General features: G+C 42.4%; 1 protein-coding gene across 1 annotated transcript; it reads right to left on the bottom strand.

The window, feature by feature from the left end:
- Positions 1-2,463: 2,463 nt before the first annotated feature.
- On the bottom strand, positions 2,464-20,174 carry gpr139 (G protein-coupled receptor 139; the record flags this gene model as incomplete). The annotated part of the gene is made up of 2 exons (XM_082531367.1): positions 2,464-3,478; positions 20,030-20,174. 2 exons carry the CDS (start codon positions 20,172-20,174, stop codon positions 2,472-2,474), a joined length of 1,152 nt encoding a protein of 383 aa, XP_082387493.1. The 3' UTR covers positions 2,464-2,471.

The following is a 20,174-nucleotide window of genomic DNA, read 5'->3' as shown; positions in this document are numbered from 1 at the left end:
GCTTGCGTGCTTGTTGTTTTTGTCTGCTTCCACTTGTCTTTGCACTAGGGTGATGTTGGTGTAAATGTGCAGTCATATTTGTTGTGTTCCCACTAGTGCTGTAAGCGTTAATCTGAAATGACATTAACGCCATAACGCGGCAAATCTCCGTTAATGAGTTACCGTGGATCGCCCCGTGCGTGGGGCTGGACGGCGTCAACACGTTAACGAGCAAACTGCGCTGACGCACTAGTTCCCACCAATGTAATTGAGCATTGCTTAGCACATCCGACATACTGTTTTACTTTTGTCCATGGCGCTTACCATCAGGGTCATGCTTCACATGAAAACCAAGATAGTTCCAAACGCCAGATCTGAATGAGGGCAGGGGAGGTTCAATTTCGGGTAGCGTTGAGGCAGCTGCCATGTTGCAACGAGCTTAGCTTCTGTCTTGCGCTGCGCTCAATGGATCTGCACTCGACAGTGCAGCCTAGGCGGAGTAGTCGAACGCAGATTCACTGAGCGCTCAACACAGACAGCATCATCAGAAGAAAAGTTGATAAAATAAATAAAAAATTTTGTATTGTTCGATACATATGCATACCGAACCGAAAGCACTGTATCGAACGGTTCAATATCGATACGAGTATTGTTGCACTCCTAATATGTGTATATATATATATATATATATATATATATATATATATATATATATATATATATATATATACACTTAATCACTGTGTTTTAGGATTGTTAGTCAGTTTTTGCTCTCATGGCTTCTAAAGTGCAAGCAAAGAAACGACATGCAGGCAGTCACGCCCTCAAGTGTCTCAGACAGTGTCGAACAAGAGTTTGGAGGGCACGACTTTATCAGCTATGACAGACACACCTCACATTCATCAGATTTAAAGCCTTACAGAAAGAAAGACGTGAGGTGTGTCATCCCAGGTATTAACAGAAATCTGCCCTTTGGCACAGCTCCATTCTCACTAGATTGATGAACACTTCTAATGCCCCAAGGTGTCTGCAGAATGGATGTGCATTGATCTCAGTGCACTCTGTCTGTGGGCAATACAGTACAGGGTTTGTGTGTGTGTGTGTATATGTGTGTGTGTTCTCATTTATGGTTTGTTACCAGGCAATACTGAGACAGAGTTGATGTACGTGACTATATTTCTGTATAAAATGTTACAGAAGTGCCATTGCCCAGCAGCAGAAAGAGCAGAGCAGAGCAGTGTCACCTTGGGCTTGAGACCAAATTCACTGCTGCATCATGGGAGCAAAAAAACAAAAAAACTTTGGACGGAGGGCAAAACCCCCCCAAACAAACAAATGGAGCAGCTTTTTCTGTCCTCTCTATCTTTCTCTCTTTCTCAGTCTCTTACAAAGATAAAGGGTTAAAGAGATGTTCAGCTACATTCATTATATTCTTCCGGTTAATGGCTAACAGTAAGTCACCAAGGACCATTAATAGTTAAAGAGGACTATCTACTTACAGCAGAAATTTCCTCATCCTAATACTGGAGAAGGGATTACTACATAAAATGACACCTTGGCACCACACCAACTCCAAGTCATATTTTTTTTTATCTTTTTTTTTGTTTTTTTTGCAAAGCTACAATAACAGTCATATCTACCATCACATAAATAGTTTACCAACAATAAGCAGAGTGCCTATTCAGCCTACAGCAGTCTGCAAGCTTGGACGTTGGATGACTCGATCTTCCACAGCGAGTGTCGACTTGGAGGTGACCTGCACTGCTAGGGTGAACTCAGCACACGCAAGGAAAAGTCTGGGAGGGCTGCTCGTTTTATGAAAGCCCTACTTAACATGCCGTGGAGACTCTTCTGCGTGTTAAACTGGAAATGACAGCGCTGTTTTACATTGCTTGAGAAAGAGCGTGAGGATCATGTGGCAGTGGGCACACTGTCAGTGGCTCTGCCTGAGTGAATCACCCCTTGAGGTGAGATGTTTAGTGCCCACACTCTTACTGAAACTTTGCCTTTTGGAAATGACTCCCAGCAGCAAAAGACACAGCTGTTCGAAGCTCTTCATCGGCAGCGTGCAGCACGGCCCGCAGTAACTTTGACGCCCCACAGAGGACTTGTTTTTATAGTTTTGTCAGTTTATATGTTACAAATGGTGGCTCATACTGAGTGCTAGATGGTCGTGATGTCTTTTTATCAGTCTACAGCCATCAGTTACTTACAGTAGATTTATTTTTTTTGCATGAAGGAAACCATCAACACCTATTCAGTGCTGGTCGCTGCTTTGTGAATACTTTTTTGAACATCAGAAGCCTTGCTGGTTGTTTTTCCACCTTGCTTTGCTCAAAGGTAGTTGAGCCATTTGCTCAATAGGTGTTTTGACATTTTCAAGCCTTAAAAGATACAGGCAAAGCTGGTCACCATCGAGACAAGCCTGAATACACCCGCTGCCCCACCCCTCCAGTGATTGAGGGTAGGGGAAGCAACTCGTGGCTAAGAGCTCAAGAGGAAATGCAGATGGGCTTCCCATTTTTGTCATACTGGTACACCAGCATCTTGATGCAGTGGGAGTTGGCTGGTGAGATCCAGGGACTGCTTGTGATGGAGAAGTTGTGGCTGGCGTAGAATGGCGGCGGCTGCTTCCGGCAGTGGACCAAGGCTCGCAGCACATTGGCCGCCATGCTCTGGAAACGCTTGCTGATGAAGCAGTAGAGGAAGAAGTTGATCCCGGTGTTGAGCAGTGCTAGCATGTTTGCCAGATCCGTGAGTACATGGAGCAGACGGCTGGCAGTTTGTGATGCCGGGGGAGATGAGTAGAAGTGGTAGAGGATCACGAGGGTGCGCGGTGCCCACAGAACAGCAAAAATGGAGGTGATGGCGAGGAGGATGGCGGTGGTCTTGCCGGTTGAATAACCACGCAGACGGAAACAGCTACGGCGTCTGCGCAGCTTACGCACAATGACGGCATTAAGGGAAAAGAAGACCGTGCAGGGTAGGAGGTACACGGTGGCACAGTGGGCCCACACAAGGACGTGCTGGGCCACCGTTCTTTTGTCGCCCTCTTCTCCTCCTCCTTCTCTTCCGCCCCCTCCTCGATCACTACTACCCAGTCCAGGAAGGCTGTGCCAAAACTCAGGCCACCAGTAGTAGGGAGCTGCAGAGACCAAGCATCCAACGTAGACGGCGAATATCACTCTGCGTGTGCGGGCTGGGTAGGAGACCGTGTGGTAGCGCAGAGGGTGACAAACAGCGATGTAACGATCAATGGTAAGAGGCACGGTGATCCAGATGGAGGTGTGGATGGAGGAAAACTCCAGCACCTGAACTGCGTTATTTAATGACGGAGGCAGCGGCGCTGCCAAAATAAAATCCTCCAATATAAAGTCAACAAAAACAATGAGGAACAGAACGAGGATGTCGGCGGCTGCCAGAGCCAGGAGATAATTGTAGGAGGACTTCTGACGACGCAGCACCAGCTGGGACAGGATTACCACAGTCAGGATGTTAGCTAGGAGGAGGTGGGAGGGGGATGCGGACAGGTGATTGAAAGAAGATAGAGGAAATAGGGAAATGATGAGGAAGGAAAAAGTATGATGAGATCGGGAAAAGGTATGGGCATGGATTAGGGCAGGGAGAAAACAGAGAAATTGAGTGTTAGTGAGCAGATAATTGAAAGCGCTAGCAATAAACAAGACAGCAACAGAGAGGGAGTTGATAGTGATATGTCGGTCGCGAATGAAATGGCTCTTAGAGCCAGATCTTTGACGTGAACAACGCGAGACCTGGCTCCTTATCGCGAGCCGTGGTTTTTTTTTTCTTTCTCGCACCCTCTCTCGCACTTTTTTCCGCTTTGTGCTTTGCACTGGGAAGAGGGGGGAGGGGCGATAGTTACACTCGCAGTAGCACAGGAACAGAGCGGGAGGGAGAGACAGAGAAAGAGAGCCAGGGACAACATCACATTAGAAAGGTATAGTAATCATCCACAACTATTTTCAGTTGCAGATGATAAAGGATTCAGAAAGTTTATTCATGCAGGTCCATATGACAGAGATTATGCATGTTCTTTTTGTTTTCATATTTTAATTTATTTAATTGTGTTGTGGTTTGCAGTGTTTTGTGTGGTTTCACTTTAAATTGGTTTAAAAGGAAAAAGCTGAAAATTTAAATAGTTAAAAGTTGAAATGTGAATAATTGGGTTTGTATTATATGATTTATTTATTACATTTTATGTGGAGTGAATAAATAAAAGTATATTTACGGTGACCCCCAGAGACAAAGCATGTACAAACTTCAAAACACGTAAAAACTCCAAAACACGTACAAAAGACAACAGAAGTGCTCCAGGATGCTAGGCGCAGTGTTGAGCTTTTGTTACCTAGTGGTTACCTAGTGAATATATATGAGTGCTTGTGTATAAATACACAAACAATACACATATGCTTTCAGTTGTGTAATTTAAGTGATCTAGGTAGCTCTGTTTTGGAAGTTCAGTTAAAGCTAGAAATGTGTTTTGGAGTTTGTACGTGCTTTGTCTCTAGGGGCCACCGCATATATTTACATATAAACATATATAAATAAAACCACTTTTCGGAGCCGAAAGAGCCGGCTCTTTTTAGTGAGCCGAGCCGAAAGAGTCGGTTCTCTAAAAAGAGCTGGAAATCCCATCACTAGGAGTTGATAGCAATAGAGATACTGCAGACAGGTAGGTGCTAACACAAGCTCAACACAAAAAGCAGACACCAAAATTAGGAGGCTAGAAAATTTAAACTGAGCAAAAAAGAAAGCACATCAACAGCACCACCTAAAAGCAGGTGTAAAAGCATGCCGAGTGAACTCTGTGCCCTGTGACATTTTCTTGCAGTTTCAGTCCACAGTATACAAAAATATTCAATTCTGTCATTATTCCCAGACAGTGTTTTCCATGTTCAAACAGCTCCTATTCTGTAAACCTTCTCTAGTTTATTGATCCCCTTCATCTACACCTGCTGTGTGATTCCAGCAGCACCTGCCTGTGCCTTTGGCCAAATTGTTATCTGCAATAAAGAGCGAACCCACAACAAAAACAGGAGGGCAGCGTGCAGCATCGCAGCCTTGGCAATTTGCTGAGTTCACTACTATGTGCCATCCTGCTGCCGGCAATTTCGGTCCTAAAACAAAGCACAAGGGCACCCCATCTCTCCATTTGCCTCTGTTTTCGATTTTTATTCCATGTGCCCAGCAAGCTCCATAATAACTTCTCATCCAGCCTGCCAAGTTTCTCTCCCAGCTGATTTATTACGCATTTGTTTTACAGGTAAATACCCAAGATGGAGTGCAAAAAGGCCTGAATGTGATTTAGCTCACGACTGCATTTAGTCTGACTGCTGTGCATCTGAGAGGCACCAGCACAGCTTTCTGGCTCTCACGTGGACCTGCACATCCCATTTCTCCAATCAGTGCAAATTGCACATTGCTCCCAAGATAGTCCCATCACATCAGCAAGGTTTATAGGCCTCACTCAAACCCTTCCCAAACTCCGCTTATTTGTGTTTTTTCATTCCTGTTGTTTCATTGTTGCCCCTCTACTGCACCCATTGGTAATTTAATTAGCACCAACGCATCTGAAACGAATCCACTCTGCTAGTTGACTGACTAGGCAGATATTATAGAAGGTTAACAGAATTGATGCTATACTGTGATTTAAGTGTCCCTTAATTTTTTTGTGCAGTGTATTTCACCATCAACACAGCCTATTATGACACTGATCAATAGTGCCACAGATTAGATACAGGACTGGGAGGAGATCCCCCTAAGACCCAACCCAGCATCACCTCAGAGACATGCCCAGATGTTGTGCATATAGATAGATGGGTGGCTAATCCAACCCTCAAAGGGATGAGGATTATGACTTTCACTGTTACGCCTACACAATGTATGTCAGTAAAAAGTTTTAGCTTGAATACTTTGTTCATCACGATACAATGTGAGCTTTAGGTTTTCTCTTGCTTTTTCTTTTAGGCATCAAATAGTGTAATTTTTTGTGATCTGTAGACTTACTTCAACAAATCTGACTTAAACTCAATGCAAAACAAATTTGTGATATTCTTGAGGTCTTCTCAACCGGCTCAATGCATTTCTCTTGAAATATTTACTGTTTATTTCTACACATTTTTCAGTATTAGTTTGCTAACAGTTATCTTCTGCTTGCTTAATTGGTGCATTGCTACCTGTGGTTGTTGTTGTTTTTAAATACACCAGTGCCACCAACTACACACTAGAAGAATAGATTGCAAGCATCAGTAGGGCTGCTTATCAACTAAATGGGTTTCTAAGTGAAAAATGGACTTTCTCCTAAAAACTGTGCTGCATAATGCTCAGGATACCTTTAATGGACTCTGGCTATCAACTTTCATAACCAAGGTTATCTATCTTCCTGAAACGCTGATGCTGACATTTTGAAAATAAACGTTATTTTTCCCTGAAAGCGATGATCCGTGAATTCTGTTTGCTACCACTTTATTTGAAGGTGTGTCACCCTGAGCCATGGGATGAGTCTTTTTTGATGTTTATGGTCGATGTCAGTGAGTGTTTTTAGGTCATTTATGTTATTTTAAACTAATACCAAAATGGTTTGAGACATCAATGTTATGATAACATGACATTACCAAAGATTAGGTTACTGTACAACCGGGGTTTCATGCCTTGTTCAACCTGCACCGCTGTAGCTGAGGTCAAAGAAAACATTCAAGGCACTTCAAGTAAAGTCTTACCTTCTGTTCTGATAATATTCAGTGAAGGCAGCCATTTATTTAATGCATTTGAACCTTTTTTTGTCCTCACAGGAACGTAAGTGCAGTGTGAAATTCAGAGACACGTTTTGAGTCACTTGTTTCCAGTTTATCCAGAGATTTCTATTTCATGCTCTATTAGTTCAATAACCTAACTAACGATAAAATACACACAACATTGCATGTGTGCTTTGCTGTTGCTGCATAACCCTCTTTAAGTCAAACCTGCCGGAGACACGTAAACATTACACTTTACACAACAGCTTCACAGACATCAAAGCACTCAGTGGCAGTCACAGTCCACACAGTGTGTCTGTGTGTGTGTATGTTCTGTGATCCTTGTGCCTCCCTCTGCAGTAAAAGATCTGGGATTGGATTAAATATGGCAGCTTGAAGTCTGGTACATCACACTTCACAGCCTCTGCCACTGTCAACTGATTAGAAATTACAAAGCCAGCTCTGGATAACGACTAAAGTTGTGCGGAGGATGTGCAGCAGACGACACAAACGCACATAGAAATGCATGTGCGGCTCCACAAATGTGCATAAAAAACACACAGATCGTTAGGGAAGCACCAATTCATTAACGATCTATCAATAACCACAAATGAGACGTCAAAGCTGCTCACAACACCCAACAACTTAACAAATATCAGTCACATCACAATTGCACAGCTCACTATCCTCTCCATAGCTGAGTTGCTTTCGTCTTAAATCTTGTCTGACTGTGTCATCGATTCTTTGAGTTTAAAGCTGCTTGTTGTTGTTTTTGATTTTAATTTTGGTAGATTACAGATTACACAACTCAAATCAAACAGTAAGAGATGTGGTACTTAATCGTTTGTGCTATGAGGTGTATAATAACCCCAAATGAGAGACAGTATAGCGATTTTGTGTCATGTGAAGGTGTTTTAATCTTTTCCCTTTGATTTGACAAAACTTTAATAACAAAAAAACCCTTGATTTTCTTTTTATTTGACTGTTGGCAGTTGATTTGGGTAACAGGGGTCAAGTTTGGTTGGTTGCTCCCAGTTACTGAGCACATTGTCGTTGCTGTTTGCAGGACATTAAGTCAAAGTCAGCGCATTGATTTTTAGACCAAAAAAACATTTGGATCTTGGTAATCGGCTAACTGAGTTACTGTCTGAAGGAAAAATGTCATGTCCTTCTTCTGGCTTCTTAAACGTATGGCTTTGCTATATTTTTTTGTCATTCATAGCATTTTGAATACATGTGGGTTGGGATTATTGATCAGATAAATTTTACTTTAGGTTAACAAGCCAACAATGCTCAGGGTCTAGGAGATGTCACTGGGGTCATACTGACATAAAAGTATACTTAGTGACACCATGATTTTATTTATATGTAGGCTAATTGCTTTTTGTTTTGCTTCCTTACTCAGTGTATCATTGTCTTTTGTACTTGTCTAGTCACATGACTCTTAAGTACTTTTACTTTATTATTACGGTCATCACATCATCTTTTTTCCAACTCAGAAATGGCTTTATTTGGATGAGAGGACATTAGTAATTTGCATCCATAACTGTATGAGGACTCAAAATTTCACTCACTGGGCTGTACTATACAGCAAGCTATACCTCAACTGACAACAGCTAACGGCTTAAGATGACCGCATTGGTAGCACTGTTAACCATCGCTGTGAGTCCATCGCCATTACAGTGGTTCTGAGGGCTTGCCAGACAGTATTTTCCTTAGTGATAAGCCTCATGACTCAGACAAAACCTCCATATCTGAGCTGATATAGGAATTGAAAACATGGGAATTGGAAGCAAAGAAATCATTGAGTTGTTTTCAAAGTTTTCACCAGAAATTAATTATTTTTCAAGCTATATAATCTGGTAATTTCTGAGCTTTTGCGCTAATACAGTATAATAATGGATTGGATTTATATAGCGCTTTTCAAGGCACCCAAAGCGCTTTACAATACCACTATTCATTCACTCTCACATTCATACACTGGTGGAGGCAGCTACAGTTGTAGCCACAGCTGCCCTGGGGCAGACTGACAGAAGGGAGGCTGCCATATCGCGCCATCGGCCCCTCTGGCCAACACCAGTAGGCAAGTAGGGTAAAGTGTCTTGCCCAGGGACACAACGACCAGGACAGAGAGCCCAGGGATCGAACCGGCGACCTTCCGGTTACAGATGCGATTCCCAACCCCCTGAGCCACGGTCGCCCAGGGGGCAGAAAAAATCCACTCCTGTCTTCAACCTACCACTACTGCAAGGTTACAAAAATTGAGAGTTGCATGACCCTGAAAAAACAACACTGAAGTCTGGCTTGTGCTCTTGTGCTGCCATTCGTGAAGGTGACAACAGTGAGAATAATTAACTCTTTAGTCACAGCCCCCTGTAGTAATGTATAATGTTAATCCTGCAATTTAACCAGACAGCAGCTGGTGAGTGTTTTTAATCAGTGTGTTCCATGCAAACTATGGGGAACATCAGGAATCTGCTACCGAGCAAAGCAATCACAAGGATGTTTTCATGAAGCAGTCAAGGAATGCACGATTTTTCCTTAGCGACTGGTGGTTGCCAGGGAGTCACTGACCAATCTGTAGACCTGTGTAACTGGGGCTTAAGCAATCCATTTCCTGGGTACTGTCATCAGTCACTGGGAAATGATTGGTCTTTTTTTCCCACTTGATGCTATCAGACCTAGGGGAAATGTGGACCAGCAGCAAGTGGCACACAGGCTAGAGAGCACTGCGTAGCTAATTATAAAAAACTGGATTAATAGAGAGGACACCAAAGTTAGCGTCTTGCTCATTTATTTCTGGGCTACCATTCATTCACTCAACCTATACACACAGTACAAGTCACATTAAACCAAGCATTCTTCAAATAGTTACAGAATGCAAACTTTAAAAAGCAAAAAACGCAATAATTCAAAATAATTTTACTTATTCAAATACTCATAACTTAAAAAAAACACAAAACCCGGCTGAAGGATAACTTACAGCATAACTCAAATAGCTCATTTAATGTTCACACAACATTCCCACAACATTCGCGCCATATACGCTATTACTCTTGAATGTATTGTTACCAGAGCGTAAATACAACATGGCGGCAGACGACTGCGAATGCCATGCTCATCAAATCACAGGCTTTCCCCTTAACTCATGTACTCCCTACTGTCTGGTTAACACTAGAACAAACTCTACAACACATTTTCTGAATTTGCAGATTGCTTCTATCACAACGCACACCTGTATGACTGGGGCCTTATCTACCTGACCATATACCGTCACCATGATTGTCATGCAATCAAATAAATGAATGAGATAGCATGATGTGGTTAGCGATCATGTGTCTGTAAAACCTCTATAGACACCAAAACAGTTTTTTTCTTTTACTGTGAAACCTTGGAGTCATTTTTGACCAGGACATGTCCTTCAACGCACATATTAAACAAATATGTAAGACTGCTTTCTTCCATTTGTGCAACATCTCTAAAATTAGAAATATCCTGTCTCAGAGTGACGCTGAAAAACTAGTTCATGCATTCATTACTTCCAGGCTGGACTACTGTAATTCATTATTATCAGGATGTCCTAAAAACTCACTGAAAAGCCTTCAGCTAATCCAAAATGCTGCAGCAAGAGTCCTGACAGGGACTAGAAAGAGAGAGCATATTTCTCCTGTTTTGGCTTCCCTTCATTGGCTTCCTGTTAAATCCAGAATTGAATTCAAAATCCTGCTCCTCACATACAAGGTCTTAAATAATCAGGCCCCATCTTATCTTAATGACCTTGTAGTACCATATCACCCTATTAGAGCACTTCGCTCTCCCACTGCAGGCCTACTTGTTGTTCCTAGAGTATTTAAAAGTAGAATGGGAGGGAGAGCCTTCAGTTTTCAGGCCCCTCTTCTGTGGAACCAGCTTCCAGTTTGGATTCGGGAGACAGACACTATCTCTACTTTCAAGATTAGGCTTAAAACTTTCCTTTTTGCTAAAGCATATATTTAGAGCTGGACCAGGTGACCTTGAATCCTCCCTTAGTTATGCTGCAATAGACGTAGGCTGCCGGGGATTCCCATGATCAATCAATCAATCAAAGCTTTATTCGTCACATGCAGGTTGCCCTGCAGTGAAATGGGACCCCCCCCCCCGACCTTACACATATAGCACAAACATTACATGGGGATACAGGTCGGAGATTGGTAGAATCAGAGAAAAAAAACATTGAAATGTACACTACAGTGGGGAAAGTACAAGAGGAAAAAAAGAGACCCCTACTCATGCTGTGCTTCCATGGTAGGACAGCATGAGAACAGGAAACACAAAAAACTCCTCTGCACAAAGAGCACATAAATGTCCACAGCACAACATTATGAAGACATGACAAGCTACAGGGGTGGGTGGGGGGTGAGGAGTAATCTGAAGCGAACACAGCATTGATGCTGGTTGTACTGATGCATTGAGTTTTTCCTTTCCAGTCACCTTTCTCACTCACTATGTGTTAATAGAGCTCTCTGCATTGAATCATATCTGTTATTAACCTCTGTCTCTCTTCCACAGCATGTCTTTTATCCTGTTTTCCTTCTCTCACCCCAACCGGTCGCAGGAGATGGCCCCGCCCCTCCCTGAGCCTGGTTCTGCCGGAGGTTTCTTCCTGTTAAAAGGGAGTTTTTCCTTCCCACTGTCGCCAAAGTGCTTGCTCATAGGGGGTCATATGATTGTTGGGTTTTTCTCTGTATCTACTGTACTATATAAAGCGCCTTGAGGCGACTTTTGTTGTGATTTGGCGCTATATAAATAAAATTGAATTGAAATTGAATTGAAATATAAATACTCTATTTTCACTTCGGTGAAGCTGGACATTTTGATTGGTGTTTATGGGGACTGGTTCGCTCTTAGAGCCTCAAGCGGTGATTTAAGGAACTGCAGTTTTCGGTACGTGCAGCTTTCTTCATTTTTCAACACTATAGCCTCTTTTCTACTACTCGACTTGACTTGATGGGTATTTTAGGGTATTATACAGGTATTTTGGTAAACATAGCTTCTATTCTACGTGTTTGGGGAACATGAACAGCATTTTGGATCACTGAAAACTAAGTTTTTGAAAGAATTCCAGCCATGGTAATAATTTACATGCGTTTATATGTGAACAGGGAAAACCGAGATTTTGTTCTGCAACGTCTAAAGTGTCACACTGTGTGCCATACTATTGTTTGCGGCTTTCGATTGGCCGATATTTCTTCACAGTTTGGGTTCTATGTTTCTGTTGACAGCACCAGAGATATTGTAAATAAATTTTAAAAATCCCTATTTGAAAAATATATGCTCCTTTCACATTATTTTTTTTTAAACTAATTTGGGATTTTCTTTTATTATTGTAGGGTCTCACAAAATAAAGCACCTTAAGGCAACTGTTGTGATTTGGCCCTATATAAATGGACAGTGTTGGGGGAGTAACAGAATATATGTATTTAAAAAACTAAATATGAGTAACTGTATCCATCACAGTTACTGTTTAAATAGGTGATAATTAGAATACAGTTACTTTGTTGAAATAAATGGATTACACGGCGGTCTTTTCCTGTTTCATATGTCTCTCTCTAATTTTGGTAATTCCACGCTGGTGGAAACCCAAACAAAACACACAATAAGAGGCTTTAATGTAAGCGTCCTGTTGGTGGCGTCAGTTACACAATAGACCTGAAGCCACCACAACAGAGCCAGCAGTGCACGGGCAGGAATGCATTTCTTACTTGGAAATTCTGACACCACTTCACATTTAAAGAAGAAAAGGATGGGCGAAATCTGACTGTGCAATGCAAACTCTGTTGCCGCAACTAAGCTGCTCTCAGCATCAAAAGACTCCACCTCCAACCTAAAGAAGCATCTGCTTGTAAGTTCTTTAAAAAAAAACAAAAAAAACTAACGTTAGCCTACTGCAACTAACTTGTTTTAGTTGTGGTAGCTACCTGGGTTATGTGCCACTTCAGTATCTCGATGTACTATTGCTGTGTGATTTATTACTATTACTGAAGGCTACTCGCCACCAACCTAACATTGTTAGCTGGTGCTAGCTGGGGTTAGTTCATAGACAGCAGACTGTTAGACTTGATGGATAGCATTAACAACGTGCTAGCTGCAGATAATCATGTGCACTTCTGAAAGCAGACAGAAAGAAAACATATTACTGATACAGAATTAGTTTTCTATACGAGATCACTGCAAAAAGTGCAGCCTTACCGAATGTCCACCCTACTCTTACTCATTTTATATTGAGATTTAAAAATCTAGTTGGTATTGGTATGGCGAGTAAGCTTCAGTCATAGTAATAAATCACACAGCAATTGTACATTCATGTAGTTGTAAAAAGCGTGACAATATATTAAGTAATCCAAAGTATTCAGAATACTTTGCTCACATTAAGTAACTTAACAGAATACGTTACAAGTATTCTGTACTCTGTAGTGGAATAGATTTTAAAAGTAACCTTCCCAACACTGTAAATAGATTTGAGTAGAATAGTGGGGTTAGTTTAAGTGTGAATATGAGTGTCATTGGTTGTCTGTCTGTGATAAGGAAAAGCAGAAGAGGATGGATGAATTAGTTTGTCTTATCACTGCATTTTTATGGGAAAAGTTTATTGCTAACTTTGTGCTGTCTTCCAGATGGAGATCCATTACAAATCAAACACATAATAGACGTCACCTTCAATCCATTGCCTCACGTTCTCTATTGTACCTCTGCCCATCCGTTTTCCTCTCTGTGTACATACTGCTGAACAGAGGGGGAGTGACATAAAATGGAAACAGTGAGGTGTTGACTGTCACAGGCTGGGTATTATTCTGTTTGGGCTCCCCAGCGAGGCAGGGCACTCTACAAACAAACAAAGGGGATCTGTTGAGAGCTTGACATTTCCATTTAGCCTGAGCCACCCTGCACTGGGTTGCCTATTCATTTCAATTGACTCCTGCTCTTTCCGTCGTCTCTGGAGCGGGGGTAGATCTGCTTGGCATTCAGGTGGTATGGGGTGGCACATGCGGGGCTCGTCTCAGCAGGAACAGGGGAAGCCGAGGTGCAGAGAGGTACACCGTGCGCGCACAGAAAGGCACATGCGACAGAAAAACATTCACCATCCTTTCCTTTTTTTTTCTTTGTGGGAGAAAAAAATAAGCATCTCCATCCAAGAGGAAATTAGAATAACCTGTTGGACGGATAATCGGCTGTTCTGTGTCTGTCTACTTTTGATTGTGTGTGTTTGCACGGGTGATTACTTTGGTGATCTGTGTGCCTTTATGCATGTCTCAGCTCCCCCCGCTGTGCCCCTAATATAACGAGGGACAGGGCCATTGACGTTATTTAGCAGGAAAAGGGAAGGCAGAGTGTGCTCCCTGAGGTGTGTAACGAGGCTGACTCATCCCACCACTAAAGGGACGTGTTCAGCCGGGCTGTCGACAAATGACACAGCACAGTTTAACCCCTCACAACAGCAAGTATAACATAGAGACAGAGAGACTGACACGTTCTTATACAACTGTCATCAAGTTTTCTCACGGGCCCCATGTAAAGCAGAAACAATATTGTAAAACGGAAATTATGATCTAAAAAAAGAGAAGCATTGCATCATTGCAATTAGGGAATTTTTCTCCCCTTTATAATCTTGGAGGAAATCGAGGTCAAGCTTTAATGGCTTTTCCGGAGGCTAATAAGAATAGGGTGAAGTGTGATCTGAGGAAGGTGGCAGGTGAGTGAGCAGGGACAGAGACAGACAGACAGAGAGGTATCGAGGACGGGCGGCAGGAGGAAAGGAAGCGAGGTGAGAGACGGAGAGTGGGTGAATATCAAAAGCTTGCTTCAAAGGTCACAGCACTTTGTTCCTGATGACCAGCATTTCCCTTTTGTCTATCTCTAAGTGTCAGACTGGACATGAAGGGTGGCGATTCCTTAATTTCTCCAAACCAAAAAACAGGGGTGCGTCCCCACTACAAAGCAGTGAAAAGCAAACAGGGAAGATAAAAAATGATGGTTTTCTTTTTTACAAAGCATTCATTTGCATTCAGTATGGGATTTAAATGCAGTGACAGTCAACCTGATTCCTGATGTGTGAGGTGAGTGCTAACAGAGGATTTCAGAAGAAGCCCAAAGGAGAAATAAATTCAATAACATAAAGCTAACAATGAGAAAAATCAGAGAAGGGGAGACGGAGATGTGTACGGAAACTGAATATTTAAGTTTAATGGGCATATTAAGAGAAAATAAGCCCTCTCCCTATGTGCTGCTAATGGTATTGATGTGACTGCAGTGCTTTGCTGCCTGCTCACCTTAACAGCCATTCATTTTACAGACAGGCCACAGTGAGTCAAGGTTTGGGCACGACTGTCCTCACATCAAAGCTAAGGCTGCCGCCGGTGATAAGGTGCAGGTATTGTGCACTGAATGACAAAGACCTGCTATTAATTTTTTAAGGATTAGTCAACTAAATCAGCAATTGTAATGTTCACCTAAGGAAAATGTAGCACGTGTAATTGAGTGTGATGTGTGAAAAGAAAGAAAAGGAGCACATTTGATAATAGATGTGAGGAGGGAAGAAGGGGAAACAGATAGAAGATCAGGAATGTTAATCATTAAAAGTCATCTAATTAGCCATAGATTTATATGTTACTGCTGTCCAAAGAATCCAAACGACTTACACATACCGAGTTTGCTGTATTCTCTGCAGCCGTGACAGCATTTTTCTGCCTACTGGTCAAATAAAGTCAGTTCTGTCACAGCACATCTCTGATTTATTGCCTCAAGCAACACCTCCCTCCTCTCTAGCCTCCTCTGTTCTCCCGTGCCATCTCTGGCCCATCTCTCCCATAACAAGCTCTCACTCTCCCCCTATCTTTCTCTGCTTTCGTAAATCAGTACTTGAAATCTGCTCATGCTTCAGGATATACCCTCACATCCATTTCCTTTGCATGCCCCACCTATTTTAAAAAAACATCTTTAGAGTGATTGGATTTTTATCAACAAGTTACCAACCCACTACAGACGTCCCGCTGCTGGTGCATATTGACAGATCAATAGCTCAAACTGAAAATCGATGGGGGTCCGTCTCTTCATTATCCTAAACAGCGGCTGACACTGGCCCCGTACACTGCAACATGGAGGCAGGGGTTGTTAGTGCTGAACCTTCCCAACCTTTCCCCCCCTGCGTGGATGCAAGAGTGTGAGTGGGAGGAGACACCTGAACACAGTCACACTTGTGAGGAGCTTTGAGGAGCGGCGAGGTACCATGCAGAAATGTGAGCACACATATGTTTGTGCACAGGGAGTCAGGGAGGAATCCCATGGGAGCTTTACAGCAAGCGACTGAAAACAACACATGTGATTCTCTTTTCCCACAATGTTGAAAGTAAAGCATCAAAAAGAGCATCATTTTCTGGTCTCCCACTGAAACGGCTGAAGTGCTTTTTCTTTTTACTGAGATAACAGTCTCAGTCTTCCCAAGGTCAAAAATGTGCTACATTCTTTGACAGTGTGCAGACTTGGAGTTGAATTGCTCTACCAGAACATTTATTCAGCTACTGAACATCACAACCATTTTAAGATGCTTTACTCAAGCGTGCAAAGGAGACCTGCTGTGCTAATTTCCAACTCTATATTTTTAAGTGGCATGGTGCAAGTCGCAATTCAGAATAATCTTTACATGTCTTGTGCAGACACTTTGTTCTTATCCTGGCTTTCTTCTAATTCCTTCTTACTGTAGGATTCATGCTTCAGCAGGAAATCTATGGCATAGCTCCATGGTGACTGCAAACCTCTCTGAAACCTTATGCTGTAACCTATGGCATAACCTTATGACCACCTCCTGTGCATTTACTTTTTCACTGCAGTTTTTTAAAATGTATCCGTTAGAGAATAACAATCACCATCTCCATATAAGGAATAATAATCTAATATAATGAGCATAAGGGCTCAAAAATGTCAGCACATACCTGGAGAGAGATTTCTGTCAAAACCCAAGACGAAAAAAAAAAAAGCCTCAGTAATTTATTTGCTTCTGTCGGCGATGACCACACAGTAATAAATACATAATGCACCAGAACAAACATAAATGCTGGCAACGATATCGGCCACTTGTTAAAAGTTGGTGCTGGTATTGGATTGATACTTTGGTTTTGTTTTCTAATTTCAGTATTCAGCCCGATGAACTTAAATAAAAATATATTGTAAATGAAAATGGGGGGGGGATATGATTTTTGCGTCATGTCTATTTCTTTTATAGCTTAAAGCACATTTAAATAACAGAAGTTGGCCTAGAGTGCTTTATAGACAGGCACGTTTATATTCTGACACTCCCAAAAAATAGATTCAAAATACATGAAAAGCTGTGTTTTGTTGTGTTAACTATACACTGTATAAAGTAAAGATCATAGTGATTTAGTGTTTTTTTTAAACGTGTGTTCAGTTTGCAAACTGCAAATAATGATTCATCTCATAAGTCGGGACACACTGATCTGCCTGATCTGCTATTACGGATACTGATATCAGTAATGGTATCAGCAATACTGTCCCTGTTTTTACTTGGTATCTGCTCGATACCAAAACTTGCACAGCACTAAGACTTACATAGGTTACATCGTAGGCTCTGCACCGATTCGCCGGAGAAGTCTAAATCAGGCCTTATTGGCTACCAAAATATTTGAAAACCAAGAACACTTACTGTTACATAGATACGCAGATGCTGTGCTGTGTTGTAGACTGTCTTGTATGGAGTATAATGGGCCGATGTGTAGAATAGCTTTATCTCAACGGGGACAGTGTATCATGAGTTCACTGGATTGTGCGTTACTCCATTATTCAAGCCCAAACACTGTGCTTGTTTTGGTAAAATTATCTTTTATGACTAATTAAATGAAGTTTTAATTGTTAATTATTGGAGGCAATAGAGTTTAATTTAATCTCCTTAGCGGCTTTGTGCCCTGCTGCATTATCTCGGGGCGCAGACATTTCATTAACGCGTTTTGCGTGTTTAATTCAGATGCAGAAGTCTTCAGGCTACGCAAAATGGCTTCTGTTTGCAGAAAGGGCTGATGAATCACCAGGGGAAGTAGGATTTAAAATGTGTAGGTACAGGTCAGTAAACAGCTCCATAAACAACAAATTGTGTTTGAGAAATGTTGGACTGTGTTGGCCCAGACATTAGGGGGACCCTCTCTCGAGGACCCGCTTGTCACACAGCATTGTTCATTAGCTGATGGCTTCCCACTCCACAATTTTTGTTTCACCGGCGAATGCTCTGAGACATGCTGTACTTCACCTCTATAATTCCATCATGTCAAAGGAAGAGCCAGAGAAACGATGCCTTCATTGTACTGCTTGCTATGCCACCACACGTCTGCTCTGTCTCAAGCAGTGTGCTGTAGTGAGTGGAGAACGAAAGAGAGCGGGTTAGCGATTAATTAAAAATGTGGCAATTCGTTTCAGCTCTGTCGTCTGTAGCACCCCGAGTCGGGGCTCAGAGGTGCTACTTCAGCCAGCTCGGCTGTTATTAATCTCTCCCTCTCTATTAGTGCTCTGATCTTTCTCTCCTAACTCCACTTTTCTTCTTCTTCTGGGTGTCCGCATCTTCCATTTTTTTGACTCGCTCCCAATTCATCTCCTTTTCTTATCGCCTTCTTCCCGCCTTGCTGTGACCCCTGTCTGCCCGCCGCACTGCAGGTCAAAGTCTGTCTGCACGGATGCGATGCTGCCTCGCTAAAACCTCATTTCAGTTAACTAATGAATCACTGGCTGACGATCAAATTAACAGCCTCCTTTCCTTCCTATGTGTCTAATATGTGTGGTTCTGCGGGTCACGCTGCTACTACTCACACATGCTGCGCTCATGAAACATTCATGATTCAGCTTGAGTGGAACGAGCTGTGTCATAATGATTGAATAAGTCGAACCTGCTGCCGCAAAGTATCAGCCCGCTGCACTCAACTCAGCCATTAATTCAGACGACTATTGTAGGATTGCCTTACACTCTCAGGTTATTGTTACTCAGTGATTAAACAACCAGCTTCAATCCAATTTGTAAAGACGACTCAGCAGCAGAATCAAATACAATTTCGGCAGAAAACGACAGCTAAGTAAATTGCTTGCTCTGCCATCCAGGGGAAACAATTAAGCGAGGTTTGATCAGAAAGAACGACTTTTACTTTTACAAGACAGCAAATCTCTGGAGCGACTGCAGTCTTGGCACGCGAGAGCTTTTCACTTTGCAATGCAGATCTGTTTTGAACCAGCACAGCTTAGCTTGTTGATAACATCTCACTCCCTTTATCAAGGAAAGAGGTTCGGCGATAAAGAAGATGTGTTAATCGCGAGGATTAGCATGAATAAGGCATCAGAAGTCAGTGCTGCTGTTCACCAAAGTGAGTCCACGTCATGTCAGAACTCCCAATAAATCAGATCATAAAATTGAGGTTAATTAGTGTAACCTCCAAATTATGTTTTACACTCTTTAATCCCAGATTGAGTTCAGTTTTTGGGTAAAAGCAGACAGTCCACTGGGTCTTCACCTAATCTCTTATTAGGCTTCAGCACTTTTCCTCTTTCATCTGACCTCCAGGTTTTCTGTCTGTGTCTCAGGCTGTCTCTGTTACACACACACACACCTCACTTTGCCTCCCTGTGTGAGACTAGGTCAGTGCTCATAGATCACGCATTGGGATGGAGACAGTAAATGGGTCTGACAGTGTCTGTGAATGGACTAATCATTCAATGGTATAGACACGACAAGGCAGTGTCATTAATTCAGGTCATAGAGAAGAGACATGTAACACACACATACACACTCATCCCAGAGGTTAACCCATGAGTCCCACAATTTGTCATGCAAACATACATATGCCAGCTCCAGATTAATAAAAAAGATGTCATCTCTTAGTTTGAGATCAAATGTCTGGGAAATATTGGAAGAGAGTAATTTCACTTATCAGTATGTCGCTCCCTATTATCCCTGAATCTTTCCAAGTAAGAGGCAAAAGCATAAGAAACTCCAAATGGACACAAGCACAGACACATACATGCTTAGTGCATGTGCACCCACAAGTGTTGGCCACAAGGTCAGGCTGATGAATCAACAGTATGTGTGCATGAAGTGACACTCGGGAGCAGCTGTGCATGACACACTCACTTAGTCCTGCAGGTAAGTGCACAACAAATCAAGATGCAACACTGCACGCCACCAAAGCCAGACTGTCATCAAAAAACGTGAGCAAATTAACACAGAATAAGGCATGCAGGTGAAAGAATACACTCATGTGCACGTCTCTTACCTGGTAGGCCAAGACAGAGCAGGACACTATAATAGATGACGGGTAGTGGTCCGAGAGGGCATCCCTGGGCAGCTTCAGAGGGATTCTGCCCTGTGCTCCAGGTGCTCCCGTTTGGGGGAAAAACAGGGAAGTGGCTGTGCTCCAT

Source organism: Aulonocara stuartgranti, assembly GCF_965226115.1.
Source record: "Aulonocara stuartgranti genome assembly, chromosome: 4".
Lineage (NCBI taxonomy): Eukaryota > Metazoa > Chordata > Actinopteri > Cichliformes > Cichlidae > Aulonocara > Aulonocara stuartgranti.
The sequence above is the reverse complement of the archived record's forward strand: the minus strand, read 5'-3'. Positions and strand labels throughout refer to the sequence as shown.